Below are 17748 nucleotides of genomic sequence, written 5' to 3'. Positions count from 1 at the left end.
GTGAGTTTAATTAACTTGCCCATATCAAATTGCATTATATTCTGCAAACACTTGTACTGAAGCATAATAGACCCACATTACAAACACCCCCTGATTTCAAATTTTCATTCTATACGCAATTTCTGTCTGAAGAAACAATCGAGAAAGCAAGGCAGAGAGGGAGAGAGAGGGAGAGAGAGACAGAGAGAGAGAGTGAGAAAGAAAGAGAGTGAGAGAGAGTGAGAGAGAGAGAGAGGGGGGAGGGAGAGAGATGGAGAGCAGTGAAGAAGAAGATGATTTCCCAACAATTGAATCTGTCACCCCACAATCTAAAATTGATTCTTCGTATCAATCCAAGTTCGAAAAGGTATTCAAAATCTTTTCTTTTTTATTGTTGTTTGAGTGATGGTAAATGTGGTTTACTACTCTACTTCCAAATCTTGATGTTATGTTATGTTTAAGTTATGGATTTGTGATGGGGTTTGATGTGTTCTTTGCTTAATTTGGCTATAGATTTTTGAATACATAAGCATAAACTGCAAAAGATTTAATTTTTGGCCTGGCAAAATTAAAATTCTTTTTTGTGCCATTTGATTGATTTATAGTGAGGAAAATGATTGCTTTATGCCCGATGTTAGTTTTGATGTGGGGGTTTTTGTGTGATACTCATGTTGAAGTAGCTTTATCTACTTAATGTATTGGTTTTCAGTAAAAAATGTGTGAACTTGTTGCGCCGATTGAGGATTTTACTTCACAGTAGTGTACATCACAATGTTGTTTCTCAAATTGAAGAATTTATGTTTTAATCTTCTGTTCCTATAACGGCTTGGATATTCACGTTGGTAGGGCATCAGAAAGATATGTTTTGAGCTTCTGGATTTAAAGGATGCAGTAGAGAACTTATGTGGGAACACTCGTGCAAAGCATATGGCTTTCTTGAGGTAATACGAATGCATACTTTTGTATTATGTGGGACAGTATATTGCATTAAAGTTGTGAATATCTCTTACAACAGTTTGTTTTTAAAAAAAAACAAAATTACTCGTATGTGCTGTCTGAGATCTGTTATACAGTTTCCAATTTGCCATTAAACGTTTATATAACTACGAGTATTGTTGATTGAAATTAGTTGTGGCCTATTTGCCTCAATCACAATTGTCATAGTAATTGGTAGCAAATATAGATAGTCTTTTGCATAATAGTTCAACACTAGTAATCTACTCGGGAGAGTGGATTATGAACTAAGCTTTACTGTAATATCTATGTTTTCTGCAATCAGTAGAATTTTTTTAGTAAAAGAATAAAACACTGATGAAGGATAAACAAAATATAGATGCCAAAGACAGGACTTGTGGCTTTTGTTTTTGCTCTAGGTGCACCAATTAAAAGAGGGAGAAATCCACTGGAGTGAAACTAAGGAGTACACTTTGGAAACTTACACTAGTTGCAACTCTATTTTTGATCTATTGGGTTTTAACATGCCAAGATTGATTCATTATTTGTGAGTATATACTTCCACTCCTATGACATAATTTCACATTTTTGCATTAGTTACTCAACTTATATCACTGCATACCTGTAGTAGCTATCAGAAGGTTTATAATTAAATGCTGTTAATATGATTTTACAATATGTTTTCTTCCTCAATACAAAAGAGAAGTCAGAAAGGATTCTATCCTGGTTCCCTGGCTTGAACACTGTATTACATACTTAAAGTATTGATAGCCATGAATCTCAATAGCTGATTGTGGAATCGTTGTAGGTTATCAGAAGAGGTTGTAGAGATGGAACATGAATTAAATGAACTTCGGAAGCAAATTTCTGGACAAGGAATCCTTGTGCAGGATTTGATGAGTGGTGTATGCCGGGAACTGGAAGAATGGACGAGTGCTAATGGAGGCTTTATTGAAGCTGATCAGAAATCTCAAAAAGTTGATATGAAGAATCCCTTACAAAGTGAAGAGGAAGATCACAGGTCAAATGTTTTAGAGAATATTGATGTTCTTCTGGTTGAGCACAGAGTAGAAGCAGCAATAGAGCTGATTTGTGCAGAAGAGAAAAGTAACCCCCAGCTAAAAGGCATTGGTGATCCTTCTTCTACTGAAACTTCATCTTTCAAGTCTGTCTTTCTGAAAAGAAAATCAATGCTTGAAAATCAGCTAGTTGAGATCGCGGAACAGCCATCAGCGGGTTCCACTGAACTAAAGGAGGTTTTGTCTGGTTTGGTAAAGCTCGGAAAAGGTCCATTGGCTCATCAGCTACTGCTAAAAGCATATGCATCACGCCTTCAAAGAAGCATAGAAAATTTTATTCCCCTTTGCCCATGTTACCCTGGAACATATCCAGCTACGCTGTCTAATCTTTTATTCTCTGCAATTTCTATGACAGCAAGGGATGCTGTTCAGATGTTTGGTGATAATCCCCTTCACAGCAGTAGAATTGTTCAATGGGCAGAATGTGAGGTTGAAACTTATATACGATTAGTCAAGGAAAATGCACCCTCTTCCGAAACAGTACTTGCTTTACGTGTTGCTAGCATTTGTGTTCAGGCTAGTCTTAACCACTGTTCTGCATTAGAGTCTCAAGGCATAAAACTCTCAGAATTGTTACTGGTGCTTTTGCGGCCATACATAGAAGAGGTTTTGGAGTTAAATTTTCGACGGGCTCGAAAGGTGGTTCTTGACCTGGCAGGAAATGATGAGAGCTTGCCGTTGTCACCTCGTTTGGCATCTCCACTGTCTATATTTTCAGCATCATCTAATAATGTGATTGTTGACAGTGGAATGAGGTTCATTTTCAATGTCAAAGTGAGTTATAATTTCTACATTATTGCTGAATGCTGAAATTGTTTAAAGCTTGCTTTAACCTTTGAATTCTTAAGTAAAGTGCAGTGGTCGTTACTGAACTGAAGAGTAGTCTTTAGTGGGACTTGTGTAAACATTGCACATATAATATATGTTGGAACAGACTTGGATCATATATTTATCTGATATAAAGTTGAGGCAGCAAACATTTATCTCAAAATAAGCAAGGTTTCTTAGGTTTTGAGGGTTCCTTTATCCTCTGTTTCCAGCTATACCTCCTAATATGTTAAAGTCAAGAGCACTCCCTTTTGTTCTTGGTGCATCAATGAATGTACCTAATGTAGTAAGGGATCATTCATTGCTCTAATTTGACTGAAAAATATATTGTAGTTAAGTATAGAATCTCATCCAATTCTAAATATATATTCAGCTCTTTTACATGTATATTCCAATACCTGTGTGGATAACATAGATTCAGTTCCGGTGTGCTTATATACTCTGGATAGTTGTATGTTATATATTTAACTCAAGCATGTATTGTATTTACATGTTTTTCCCTCAAAATCCATTGTATTCTACCTATGAAATGCTAATTGAGATGGGAGAATTCGAATGCATCAGTTTGGATTGGGACTTCATTTGAAGAAAATATTGATAATATTTCAGTGATTTTTTTATCCTGCCTACCAAGTATATGTTACATTTAAACACATAACTAAATACCTATAAGATGATCTTCTCACCTAAACATTCTTGTAATTGCTTAAAAAAGATATTTCAGTTTTTTTGGAATCTAACATGTAATTTTCTTCAACTCAACAGGATATAGTAGAGCAGCTAACCCGCCTAACCATTGTACACTTTGGAGGCAGTACTTTGATTAGAATTTCACAGCTATTTGATAATTATGTTGATGCTCTCATCAAAGCCTTACCTAGTCCTTCGGAAGATGATAGTCTAACGGAGCTGAAAGAGGCTATACCTTATAGAGCTGAAACAGATTCCCAGCAGCTTGCACTATTAGGAACTGCATTTACAGTTGCAGATGAGCTACTGCCGATGGTTGTTTCAAGAATTTGGAGTGTATTGAATGAACTCATGGAAGCTGAAAGTGCTCTTAATAAAACAACTCCCTCTCCTAGTAGTAACATAGATTTTAAGGAATGGAGACGCCACATTCAACGTTCACTGGATAAGCTGAGAGATCATTTTTGTCGGCAGTATGTTTTGAACTTTATATATTCTAGAGATGGTGAAGCCCGACTAGATGCAGAAATTTATCTAAATGGAGAAGGAGATGACCTTGTCTGGGATTCTGACCCTCTTCCTTCGTTACCATTCCAGGTTATTCTTTTTCTCATTATTGAGACTGTAGTGTAAGGATAATCCTCTTTGCATAATTAGAAAAAAAACTCTTTGCATGCTTAATAATGTTCCTGTTTTCTTTCTATGCTTTACTAAATAGTTATTGATTGTGGTAGATGATCCACGCGTGTAGTCTAATTCAGCTGAGGCTCATAATTGTTCCAACTTCCATCTCTGGTCGGGTCTTCTTGACAATCCCCCATGGAGAAATTTGACTTATTCTTTAAATACTGCTGTACCTTTGACCATGCTTCTCACTAGTTTTTACTGTTTGTTTGCTAAACACCAACAAAATTTTCTAGATATAAGTCTGAACCTAACTTGGCACATCTTCATAATTTTGTTTTTGGTTGAATTACCTGTACTGTATGGATAAAATTTTGTTGTGTGTGGGTGATCAAAAAAGAAAATTCTGTTGTGCCTGCAGGCGTTATTTGGAAAGCTGCAACAGCTAGCAACTGTAGCTGGAGATGTCTTACTCGGGAAGGAAAAGATACAAAAGGTTTTGCTTGCTAGGCTTACGGAGACTGTGGTCATTTGGTTGTCTGATGAAAACGAGTTTTGGGGTGTTTTAGAAGACAAGTCAGCTCGTCTGCAGTCAATAGGGTTGCAGCAGGTACATATTGTGATTGCATCTCGTTATTAATAACCGAAACACCTTAAAGGTTGTCCATAAGTACCAAAATACCATTAGTTAACACCATTATTTAATTATTTGCCTTTATTTCTTTTAATAACCGAAACCCCCTAGGAGCTTTGTTACATTCTCGTTAGTAAAAGTGTGTCATTCTAATTGGATAGTTTTACACACTTTATTCTTTATTCTATTTCTAATACGTTGTTGAACTATTTATTATATATATTTCATAATCTTGACGAGTGTAGTAGTATTTAATTATAATTTCTAAAACTTGGCTTCTTTATGTTTTCAATTTCAAAAAACTGACATAATATATTACGTTTGATATTCTGTCTTATAATATTTATATAAGATTTTAAAGGATTTTTCATTTTAATTGCATTTGATAATGAAACTCTTTTAACTGATCAAGCAATACTATTAAATACTTTCTATTAATAATTGAATCTCTTTCTTGTGGAAGTATCAAATATTGATATTACTTATCGATTAATCCTTAAAAAATATTTTACCGATTACCTTCCGATTTGACTAAAAATTTCCAATTTTATCGAAAGATTTCCGATAAATCCCCAATAAATCTTGAATCGGTAGGTCAACTGATTAGTTCCGATTTCTGCAATCATGTTTATAGTAGCTAAAAAATTATTTATTCTCGTTTATTTAACTATATCGGTTTTGACTTATTTAACTTTTATGTGTTACACTTAGATTCATTTCGTTAGAATTCTACTGTACATGAACATAGACTATTTTTAATAACTAAAAGCATTAAACATATAATATAATAATTTTTTATGTGTTATAGTATTTTGTTTATTACGGAACCTCCTTATACTTGCATGGCATGCCATAGTATCAAAGTTTGATCTCTTAAATTTAATAGATTTCGTTTGAAATATATTCTGACATTTTAACTGTTTCATCTATCTAAAATTAATTTTATGCTTGCCAGAGTGAATTAGATTCATTATAATTCTACAACTACAATATTCTAAATTCTTTATCTCAAATAAGTGAAAATCCAATATAAACTATATGTATTTTATATTATTTGTTCCCCCCGTTAAATCATATATTATCAGTATTATTAATCAATATTAGTAATTAATTTAATATAATTTCTTATAATCATATAAAATTCAAACTATGCCCGTGCGAAGGTTATTTGCTAGTATATATATACATAAATACTTGATTCTTTAAACAATATACTATTTTAATTAAACTGATTAGTGTAAAAAAAACACGATAAAGATGCACGATAAAGTTAGTGGTAGCAAGAGACTAGAGTTGATTAATAAACTTTGTACCTCTAATCAGGCCCCACATATCTGATAGATATAAAATTCCATAACTTTATAAATTATAAATTTAAATACATAAATGAATATGAAATTTTGATTTATTTTAATTAATTGTGTATAGTACGCTAGTATAAGGAAAGTCGAGTAGGTGATTCCCTTCATATTTATTTATTCACCTGGCTTCATTTGGACTCAAAGAATTTGGACACAGAATCTGGTTTTTCTATTCTAATATTCCTCTAGGCTTTTATGGCAAACTATGAACAGTTTTTTCTAAATATTTCTTTATTGGTGTTAAATAAATTTTGAATTGATATGTGTAAGCAAAATCATCGACCTATATCTTGTTTGATAAGATCGGAAGGCTATGTAGTCCAGACATACTCCAACTTCCGGTGCATGCTAAGAATATTTTGTGATTCATGTTTAAAGTGGGTTACTGATTTAATGTGGCATCTTCTGGGCCAGAATATTTCCTGGGCTCTTGCTTATATCACTTATAAACCATTATCATACTTTTAACTTGCTAAACATGACTAGCCTAAACATATACAATTTTGTTCCGAAGAATGTTGTATGCCTGTATTCCCTCTTATTATGTATCTTGTATTAGATCTATTGTTTTTCGGTTCCTCCTAGTTGAACTGTTATTCAACTTAATTTGCAGTTAATTCTTGACATGCATTTTACTGTTGAGATTGCACGTTTTGCTGGTTATCCATCCAGACATGTGCAGCAGATAGCATCGTCAATAATTACGCGTGCAATTAAGACATTCTCGGCTAGAGGCATAGAACCACAAAGGTACATTACTGCATTTTGTGATAAAGTGCTCAGACATTCTTAGAAGTACGCTACGATTGCAATTTTCCCAAGTTCATACATAGAAATGCCTCAATCTAAGATTATTATATCTTTGTAGTGCATTACCGGAGGATGAATGGTTTGTTGAAGCTGCAAAGGCTGCAATAAACAAACTTCTATTAGGTGCATCTGGATCAGATACATCAGAAATTGATGAAGAGCATATTCTAATAGACGACGAGGAGGTCTCTACAGACTCAGACAACTCCCCTTCTTCTCTGTCATCTGTAGATAGTTTTGACTCTTTTGCCTCAGCAACTGCAGCTGATCTGGAAAGCCCCATTTATTTGACAGACTCCGAGGGTTGAATATTAGAAGATAATATATTTACATCTGGGTAGGGACCCTGAGGAAGATTTATGTAAATCTTAATTTAGGTAAGCTATTGATCAATTTTTGTAGGAGTTCACTTACATATGTACTGTTGTATCAATTTGTTGTTTAGACTTGTCTACATAAAATAGATTCATGATGTGTTGCACTAGTTTAGTGAAAATTGCATTATAATTTCTAGACTATAAATTGAAATATGCAGTAGTGGACTATAAGTCCACTTCTTCATATCATTTAGCATATGTAAATTAAGGAAAAAACAGTACGAAATTTCTCTGCATATGGGATTTTGGTGTATTGATGTATTTGGGGGACTTTTCAGTGTAATAAGTCTGTCCATTTCTATCCCAGACTTTTACTTTACAGGCACAACGAGAGCTCCAATCACGACGATACCATGCTTCCGCTCGTTATCAGTGTTAACCACGGAGAAGTTGATTTCTCCAACTTCAGATTTGTTTTAGCTTAATGGGGTTCTGATCTTTATTTGTACATATTGTTTAGAGTTGGATATCTTATAGAAAATCAAACAAAAAAAATCTAGGAGTTCAGAAAATAAACCACCATCGTATATTTATTCATATTTATGCATCATCACCAAGCCACCATTAGTAGGTTGTTATCTATTACAGTCACAGCCACCCATGTAAACTGAGTTTTATTTAATTGTATTTGGGCACAACAACGGCTCCAATGACAACCAGGCCACGCTTCCAAAAGTGATCAGTTTTATCCATCTGGAACCTGACTTCTCCAGATCTACAATTGTTCCGGGGGGGTCTGAAATTCCCCGACATCGATGGTAATGATTTGGTTTCTTGACATTTGCATCATGTTCTTCTGATGCTCTTTCCTGCATCCCTCTGGAGTAGTCAGGCTAAAGATCAGTGGTTTGTCAATGTTGAAATTGTTCAAGAGCTTCAACACGAACTTCACTTGGTAATTCATTTCTGCAGTAAGTTTATTCATCGCGTATCTCCCATTAATTTCCAGCCGGCAGACATTAATCAGTTCAGCAACTTCAATGCAATGTCCACTGTGTAATAGAAACAAAAATGTTAGACAGGATTATAGTAATGATCATATATTCCTATCTATCTTTTTAAATGAACTCACCCGATTTGCATGCCAATCCATTTCCAGTAGCGAGTGTCGCAACCCCAGGTAATTTCCAGTTCCCTTGCATCCAGATGCCCAATGACACTCTATACAGAAAGATCGTCGGATACTTATGCCAATGTCAATAAATATGAACGTACTAATTACAATTTCACACTTACCGAATTGTTCTGGCCTGCCTTAGCCAGACACCAAAGTGACTGACCATCAAGACACCTCACTGCTTGAGCCATTTTCGCGATTGAAAGAACAAGTATTACTTAGTACTGTTTTCTTTCAATCGCGATGACTTAAAACTCTACAATCAACCAGCATTTATAGTACTCAGAAATGAGAACATCTACAATAATGCATGCAAGCTTTTCATTCACCCAACTGGATTCTTGTTCCATTCATTTTGGTCCTTGGCAAAGAAGAATAATTAGGATATATCTGATCTGGTCATTTCAGGAAGTAATAACATTGAGAAATCATGAAACATCGACAACATATATATCATGAACTATGTCTAAGTTTAGTTGGATAAATTAGATAAACAAATACATTTTTTCCTCGAATAAGTACATAAGGTTCCTCTGGAATTGAACTGGAATCTTTATTTACTAAAAATTGATAGGAAATAAAAAGTATGCATTCATGCTGCAAAGAATGACAAGGAACCCTCATCTTGTGGAGTATGTTTTTTTAAAAGCCTTAAAGGCAGTTATACAGATTAGGTATAAAGTTGTGTGTGGGTCAATTTTTGGAATATATGCATCTTCTTTATTGCAGATAGAATTGCGATAATATTCTTTGTAATCCTGTATGTTCAAATTAGCCAAAATACAACAAAAAATTTGGTTCTGCCTGAAGGTTTTTTAAAATTTCCTGTCACAACATGACTTGTAAGTGTACAAGTCCTAGCCGGCCAAGCTTCCCAGTGTACAACTGTTACCTTTAACTGGGAAGATTCTCCTTCTGCCTCAATCTGAGATTGTAATATCTTTGTAGTGCATCACCAGAGGATGAATGGTTTGTTGAAGCTGCAAAGGCTGCAATAAACAAACTTCTACAGACTCATACAACTGCCCTTCTTCCTTGTCATCTGTAGATAGTTTTGACTCTTTTGCCTCAGCAACTGCAGCTGATCTGGAAAGCCCCATTTATTTGACAGATTCCGAGGGTTGAATATTAGAAGATAATATATTTACATCTGGGTAGGGACTCTGAGGAAGATTTATGTAAATCCTAATATTTAAACAGTTTGGGTAAGCTATTGATCAATTTTTGTAGGAGTTCACTTACAAATGTACTGTTGTGTCAATTTGTTGTTTAGACTTGTCTAATTAAAATAGATTCATGATGTGTGGCACTAGTTAAGTGAAAATTGTATTATAATTTATGGTCTATAAATTGAAACATGCAGTAGTGGCTATAAGTTCCATTCGTCATATCATTAACCAAATGCAAAATAAGGAAAAAACAGTAGAAATTCCTCTGCATATGGGATTTTGGTGTATTGATGTATATGGGGGACTTTTCAATGTAGGTATGCCCATTTCTATCCAGACTTTCTTCCCGGCCTATTTTACTTTACAGGCACAACAAGAGCTCCAATCACGACGATACCATGCTTCCGTTCTTTATCAGTGTTGACTACGGAGAAGTTGATTTCTCCATAGCCAAATAACGACTTGCGGGCACAGAACTGGCCAACATGAAGGCTTATGATTTGGTTCTTCACCATTTGCGAACAGTAATACTTCTTGGAGTCATGCCTATGTCCGGTGGAATCAATAAGAGTGCATGTCAGCGGCCCAGTAATGCAAGTTTGTAACAACTCTACCACAATCAGCACATTATAACGCATTCCTTCTGTCAGAGAATGTATCCCGTATCTTCCACTCACTTGTAGCGACCGTATGCTTGTTAATTCATAACAACTGGCATGGGAACCTCTGCCAAAATGACCAGTATGATATCAAATAATTAGACAAGTTCTGAAATAAATAGTATCTTTATGACGTGGAACTTGGATTGACACCAACTCTACACAGGCATGCTTCCGACTTACCTAATAAATCTGGTAGTGCGTTTCCAGCAACTGCTGTCAGAACCCAAGTTAATTCTGAGGTTGCTTGCCCCTACAATCCCGACGATGCTCTAAAGAAAAAAAAAAAATCATTGATCTATAAAACAATAAAATATTGTGTGCGCGCTTGAGGAACAACTTAGTACCGTATTATTGCGCTGGGAAAGACAGCTTAGCCTTTTCCCATCACGGGCATAAGACCATAATGCAGAGATGTTATACGCAGACCAATTTGATAGTGCCATCTTCTTGATATATTGATTCTGGTTATATGTCTTATGAAGCTAGCTTGTTGAAGTATTTTCAATGACTTGAACTCTCTCTGTTAGGCTGTAATATTTATAGTCGTCGTTGAGGATATATTTGTTTTAGTTGACGACAACACTCAACAAGAATACATTCATGACATGACAAACTTCTGTATGTTGGCATTTTACATTCTTTACTAGGTCAACAATTGAGTACCGTAGCCAAGATTGAAGTGACGAATGTATTAGTACAAGTTCAATAATATGACAAGCTTGTGTGTGTTGGCATTTACTTTGTTTATTAGGTCAATATATATCAGCCAAGATTGAGCCAACGAATGTGTTTGGTTGGCTTATATGAATAGATTACCAATAAAATGATTTGCTTTGGTCTCCAGACTTGCTGCATAATAGGATCAGTTCTACATTAAGGTGGAGGATTTAATTGTTTCTTCCGAAGAAAATATTTCTGACAGAAATGTTATGTCAAAGAATCGACGATATTTGATATATAAAAATAGTAACTGTTATGGGTTTTTCAGAAGAAAAATCTAAGTCCAACTTCGGAACTTCAGATTTGTTTTAGTTCAGAGTTCAGTAATAAAAATAAATCCTCTTCTGCAAACCATAACTGCAAAGAAAATAATAAACCACCATCATATATTTATTCATATTTATGCATGATCATCAAGCCACCATTAGCAGGTAGTTGTTATCTATTACATATCATTCTGATTAGTAACAGCCACCCATGTAACTGAGTTGCATTTATTGATAGAGATGGTATTTAGGAGTAGTTCACTAGCATACTGGTTTTATTTAATTGTATTTGGGCACGATGACGACTCCAATGACAACCAGGCCACGCTTCCAGAAGCCATCAGTGTTCATCATCTGGTACTTGACTTCTCCACATCCACAGTTGTTCCGGGGGGTCTGAAACTCCCCGGCATTGATGGTAATGATTTGGTTTCTTGGCATTTGCATCATGTTCTCCTTATGCTCTTCCTTGCATCCCTCTGGAGTAGTCAGGCTAAAGGTCACTGGTTTGTCAATGTTAAAGTTGTTGTTAAGCTTCAACACGAACTTCACTTGGTAATCCATTCCTGGAGTAAGTTTTTTCATCGCGTATTTCCCATTGATTTCCAGCCAGCAGACATCAATCAATTCAGCAACTTCAATGCAATGTCCACTGCGTAATACAAACTAAAATGTCAGAAAATATTGAAAATGAGTTGAGCAATGAACTATTGCAGAGTTGTTTGAATGATGATCCATTCCTGTCAGTACTGAACTCACCCGATTTGCATGCTTGTCCACTTCCAGTAGCGAGTGTCAGAACCCCAAATGATTTCCAGTTCCCTTGCATCCTGATGTCCAATGACACTCTATACAGAAAGACCATCAAATATTTATGCCAGTGTCAATAGATAAATATGTTAGTATCGATAATTTCACACTCAGGGCTTACCGAATTGTTCTGGTTCCTGGGACACTGCATGTTCTGGCCGGCCTTGGCCTGACACAAAAGTGACTGACCATCAAGACACCTCACTGCTTGAGCCATTATCTCGATTGAAAGAACAAGTATTAACTTAGTACTGTTTTCCTTTCAATTGCGATGACTTAAAACTCTACAATCAACCAGTATTTATAGTACTCAGAAACCAGGATCTTCCAGAACATCTCCAATAATGCATGCAAGCTTTTCATTCCAATTGGATTCTTGTTCCTAACTATTGTGGTCCTTTCACAGAAGAATAATTCTGGTGATTTTAACACGCGGAAAATTCTGATCTGGTCATTTCAGGAAGTGATAACATTGAGAAATCACTGAAAATCGACAACATATATCATTATGAACTATGTCCAAGTTTTAGTTGGATAAATTTGATAAACATTTCTTCCTCAAATTAGTCTATACATAAAGGTTCCTCTGCAATTCAACTGGATTCTTTATGCACTAAAATTGATAGGAAATAAAAAGTATGCATTCATGCTGCAAAGAATTTACAAGGAACCCTCATCTTCTGGAATATGTTTTCTTAAAAGCCTTAAAGGCAGTTATCCAGATTAGGTATAAAGTTGTGTGTGGGTCAAATTTTGGAATATATGCATCTTCTTTATTTTAGATAGAAACCTATATTCAGTTGGCAGATTGCAATAATATTCTTGGCAATCCTGTATGTTCAAATTAGCCAAAATACCACAAAATTTTGGTTCTATTTCAAGCTTTCTTTCAGTTTCCTGTCAGCATGAGTTGTAAGTGTACAAGTTAGGCCCAACCGGCCAAGCTTCCGGCACGTATTTGTTATTTCTCAGCTGTTGAAAGGTGCATGTATCCTATTAAATAGCAAGCACTTCCCAAGCAAGAGTTGTACTGAGACCTGACAATTTTATACAACAATATAAATGAATGTTTTAGAAAAATGTATGTAACGAGCTGTTTCACCTCGAAGTCTCAAATTCTCTTATCAAGAAAGTGTAGTTGTTTGTCTACGCTTGACTTGAGGGGACTAGGAATGTTTGTGACAAAAATATTTGTTTTTGTAATAAGACTTAAACACATAAATAAGTCAAAAACGGACTTAAATCGAGAAATTAGTTTGAGTTATATTTTTCGATGACTTCATTTTAAAAAAAAAAAAAAATTGATAATTTTACCCATAAGTTATAAGTTACCCATAATTTACTTTTATTTTTATTATTACATTTTTAATAATCCATAAGTTATTAGTAGTATATTTTAAACTCTCGGCTTATCACAATAAGTCAGGTTAAGTTATCGGTCACACAGTTTAAAACTCAGTCAAACGGGCTCTGAACTACTTTTTCTTCTTATAATTTCAAATTTTCGATGGCAGGAGAGGTTGAGCAACAACGATATTCCACTTCTTCTCCGGTTTTGTTATAGTTTGAATTAGCATCTTATTATTTTCGATATTCCACTTTCAGTTCTTTATTTTGAGCTCTTGCTTGTATTACTGTTTGAATCTTGATCGTTTTTGCTAACGCGATGACAAGAATGGCAAGTAAATAGTAAACCAACCACTCATTTATTTTATTCATTTAATTGAATTGATATTGCATGAATATCAAGCCACCATTATTATACAGCTGATTTCCATTACATATTTTACCAATTAACCTTAGGCAGAACAAGGGCTCCAATAACAACCAAGCCACGCTTCCAGAACCCATCAGTGTTCATCATACTGAAGCTTATCTCCCCGCATCCATAAGTATTCCAGGGGACCTCAAATTCCCCGGCAGTGATGGTAATGATCTTGTTTCTCGGCATCTCCATCATGTTCTCAGTATGTTCTTGCTTGCATCCCCGCGGAGTAGTCAGGCTAAAGGTCACTGGTTTGTCAATGTTAAATTTTTTCAAGAGCTTCACAACAAATTTCACCTGGTAGTCCGATCCTCCCGTAAGGTTTTTCATTGCATATTTCCCATTGATTTCCAGCCAGCACACATTCTTTAATTCCGCGACTTCCATTTTAAGTCCACTGAGAAATTTTCAGCACAAAAGTTACAAAAATATAGAGAAAATTATACAAGACCTTGTTCAACTCACCCAATTTGCATAGTCTTCCATTTCCAGTAACGAGAGTCGGAACCCCAAACCACTTTCAGATCCCTTGCATCCTGATGCCCGATGACACTCTATACAGAAAGATCGATCAGTTAACTTTTTCATAACACATAATTAAATATTTGTACCGACAATTTCATAACCAGGCTTACCAAAATGTTCATGTTTTTCGGACACGACAATCTCTGGCCTGCCTTGGCCTGACACCAAAGTGACTCATCACCAGCAACTTCTTCTTCAGCCTCATCATCTTCCCTGCTCAAAAACACAAGTGTTAATTAATTACTTAGTGTTTTACTTTCAATTGCGATGACTCAAAAGTCTAGAATAAGCCATCATTTATATTACTCCTTATTCACCAGCATCAACGTGGTATGAACTAAACCGCTAATTAATCCATTCATAATCCAATGCAACTCAAGTATCCAGTTATATAATGTGGTGATCGGAGAAGATAAGATGTTTCAGTAATCACAAGGCATGTGTATATATATGTTTATGGAAAGAATCATTATATAACTGTGAAATATCGGAACAAATACTACTAGTTTGTGAGTATATAAGTCTAAATTGTCAAAATATAATATAATTATAAATATATTATTCTTCAGATCGAGAAGTACAGTATCTATCATGTTATAAAGAGAATCTTCGAGTAACACACATCTTCCTGTATAAATTTAGTGCATGTCAATTGTTGGAATATATCCTATATATACATCTATCCCCTCTCTTTTGGATAGATACCCGTATTATGTCCGCAAGATTATGGGGCCGTTTTGCTGAGATTAAAAGAAGTGACTTATTGCTCAAAATAAAGAAGTGGATTAAAAGTGATTGGATACCGTGATTTATAAGCTACCTGGATACCGTGATTTATAAGCTACCAGAAGTTTTTTTAAGTGTTTGGATAACTTAACTTATAAGTTGGTATTAGTTTCGTAATTTTGTAATATAAATAATTTGTTTCTTTTAAAAAATCAATTATAATTACAAAAGATCTTTTTTTGTTAATACATGAAATATTTTACAAGTACCAAATTTTAAACGTTGCATTAAAATTAAAAAATTAATAACCGCATTAAAATTAAGAAATTTTGGACTAAATTTAATACACTAAATTCTAGATCTAAGAGCAATATTATCAGCTAAAGAACATAAATAATTTATTACCGGCAAGTAAGACAGATCCAAACTCTGCATCTCCTTACACTTCGCAGCAATCAACCCAACTCCTAAATTCCCAACACCTAAACACCACCTAGAAAGAAGCAGAAGTCGGGGGTGAAAAATAAGCTAGGTTTCAAAGCTTATTTTGCTGGGCTTATTTCCGCTTAATCCACCAGCTTCTTTTGTTGCCAAACGGTCCGTGTAAAAGCTGAAGTGAGCTTCTGAGGCGTTTAAGCCCAGAAGTCACGCAGCCAAACACGCACTATCTTTTGTGATACTCCATATTCATTTTGTTGTATTCGTAAGATATTATGTAAAATTTAGTAGAATTTATAAGATATTTTGTTTTGATAATACTGATTATATATTGATCGATTATATCTTAAAAAAAGTATATTATTCTTATTATTCAAGTTATTGTATATAGATAATATTGTTTTAATATAATAATCGATGGCGTGACATTTGCTACAAATCTGTAGCCGTTGGACTAATATAGTCATCCACAAGAGATAAGAGGAATGTATGTTGGGAATGTGAGAGAAACTCCAAGCATATAAAACTCTAATTAAAAAATGAGTTGGTATATCAAAAATAAAAATATTAGATAATCTCCTCAAAATCATAGTACCATCGAAACAAAATATGTTACAAGTTTGGCAATATTTGCAACTATATTTAAAATATAATTAATCAATATAATCAGTACTATCGAAACAAAATATGTCACAAGTTCAGCAAATTTTACATAATACTCCCTCTGTTTTTTAATGTATGACGTTTGACTTTTTGACACACACTTTTAAGTGTTTTGACCGGATCGTTAAAAGTAGTATTTTTAAAATTTTCTTTTTCTGAATAAAAATATGTAATCAAAATTTTAATTCACAAAAAAATCAATTAAGAATAATAATTTTTTCTATCCGGTCAACCCATCTAAAGGTGCGTGCTCAAGTCAAAAGCGTCATATAAAAAAACAACAGAGGGAGTCTTTTATAAGTCCAATTTAGCCGATCATTATAACCAACAAAATTCACATAATGTCTTACACACGTATAATTTAGCCGACCCGTATGTTCAGAGAATTTTGAGATTATTATTTATATTTTTTATTTTTTATATGTCAACTCATTTTTTTAACTAAAACTTTTACAGATCGGAGTTGCTAAGATAAAATTTTAATAAAACAATTTGGTTTTGTTTTCATCGAATCTTCATCAGTCATTTCTTACTATCTCCGGACAAAAATTTAGCAAAAACTTCTTTATAGTTACCACCAGAAGTCAGAATTGTCAGATTTACAAATAACTGGCCATCACAACTCACAAGCTTAAAAGTCAAGTTAGTTTCCATAAACAAATCATGCAATAAGTGACTCTTGAAGTACAATGGCATAGTATCATAAATCAGGCACTTCTATAATTTTCAGTAATTCGTTAAATGTATAAATTTTACGGAATTTTGTGGAATATATAAATTTGATGAAAATCTGACATTACCAATAGATTGTGTCATGGATTTCTGACAAAAGTAATAAATCCGATAGAGAGCCTGCCTGGAATAATAATATCTTCAAAAAAAATTTAACTAAATTTGGGTGGATTAATTAAATTTCTCTCTGCTTCACTTGCCAGAAAATAAATTCAAAGAAGAGTCGGCGCATTTATAAAATTTAATAGGATAAATTTGAGGTGAATTAAGTTCGACAGAATCCCCTCAAATTTAATTTATGTCAAATTTAGCTGTTTTGCTTGCAGCGAGAGCTTAGCAACAGAGACTCTGTTCTCATCCAGACTTGTTTGATTTGGAAGGATTTTTTTAGCAGCTACAGAAACACTAACATTAATTAGTTGAATATGCTTAGCACTGTTTTTCATGCACTAAATTATGTTTGTTAAGAATATAATTTCGCTGCTGCATGATTAGTGAGTTCTTAGTCATGCCATGTTTCATGTATCACTGATCACTGACCTTAATCATGCACATGCCATAATACAAATTCTTCTGGTATTTTAACACTCATGTTGGATTAAACAAATAGATGTCATAAGATCAGTATCCATCTCCAAGATTCAAAAAATATTTAGCTGCCATTTGATGATTAACATAATTTTACAATATTGTTTAAATTAATCCAATGTCAACTGAAACGAATAATGCATGATTCAGGAATCAGGATTAACGAATCAAAATTGTACTATAAATACTGCTCTCATGATAGAAAGATATAATATGACAAGCTAGCTCTGC

The 17748-nt window shown here is 34.3% G+C and overlaps 4 protein-coding genes across 6 annotated transcripts; 1 reads left to right on the top strand and 3 right to left on the bottom strand.

Annotated features, from left to right (window-relative positions):
* Positions 1-17: 17 nt before the first annotated feature.
* LOC108205333 (exocyst complex component EXO84C) lies at positions 18-7431 on the top strand. Its single transcript, XM_017375256.2, has 7 exons — positions 18-346; positions 826-920; positions 1742-2786; positions 3606-4127; positions 4576-4764; positions 6763-6899; positions 7018-7431. The coding sequence occupies exons 1-7, from the start codon at positions 251-253 to the stop codon at positions 7265-7267; spliced, it is 2334 nt and encodes a 777-aa protein (XP_017230745.1). The 5' UTR covers positions 18-250; the 3' UTR covers positions 7268-7431.
* A 408-nt stretch (positions 7432-7839) lies between these two features.
* LOC108196166 (lectin-like) lies at positions 7840-12374 on the bottom strand. 3 transcript variants are annotated; one of them, XM_064091179.1, is made up of 3 exons: positions 12202-12374; positions 8409-8497; positions 7840-8328 (listed from the first exon to the last, which is right to left on the bottom strand). In XM_064091179.1, the coding sequence occupies exons 1-3, from the start codon at positions 12295-12297 to the stop codon at positions 8052-8054; spliced, it is 462 nt and encodes a 153-aa protein (XP_063947249.1). In that variant the 5' UTR covers positions 12298-12374; the 3' UTR covers positions 7840-8051. The 3 variants fall into 3 exon arrangements, with proteins under 3 accessions (XP_063947249.1, XP_017218811.1, XP_017238085.1); XM_017363322.2 differs by lacking the exon at positions 12202-12374 and adding an exon at positions 8573-8731; XM_017382596.2 differs by lacking the exons at positions 7840-8328; positions 8409-8497 and adding exons at positions 11363-11922; positions 12030-12118 and having other exon boundaries at positions 12202-12367.
* LOC108198255 (uncharacterized) lies at positions 9871-10818 on the bottom strand. Its single transcript, XM_017366018.2, has 3 exons — positions 10629-10818; positions 10465-10553; positions 9871-10348 (listed from the first exon to the last, which is right to left on the bottom strand). Exons 1-3 carry the CDS (start codon positions 10725-10727, stop codon positions 9979-9981), a joined length of 558 nt encoding a protein of 185 aa, XP_017221507.1. The 5' UTR covers positions 10728-10818; the 3' UTR covers positions 9871-9978.
* A 1389-nt stretch (positions 12375-13763) lies between the features above and the next one.
* On the bottom strand, positions 13764-14883 carry LOC108195760 (protein PHLOEM PROTEIN 2-LIKE A1). Its single transcript, XM_017362713.2, has 4 exons — positions 14677-14883; positions 14481-14583; positions 14311-14399; positions 13764-14242 (listed from the first exon to the last, which is right to left on the bottom strand). Exons 1-4 carry the CDS (start codon positions 14730-14732, stop codon positions 13867-13869), a joined length of 624 nt encoding a protein of 207 aa, XP_017218202.1. The 5' UTR covers positions 14733-14883; the 3' UTR covers positions 13764-13866.
* Between the last annotated feature and the right edge of the window lie 2865 nt (positions 14884-17748).

The sequence above is a fragment of the Daucus carota genome, chromosome 1, assembly GCF_001625215.2.
Source record: "Daucus carota subsp. sativus chromosome 1, DH1 v3.0, whole genome shotgun sequence".
Classification (NCBI taxonomy): Eukaryota; Viridiplantae; Streptophyta; class Magnoliopsida; order Apiales; family Apiaceae; genus Daucus; species Daucus carota.
Note: the sequence above shows the minus strand (reverse complement) of the source record. Positions and strands in the feature narration are given on the sequence as shown.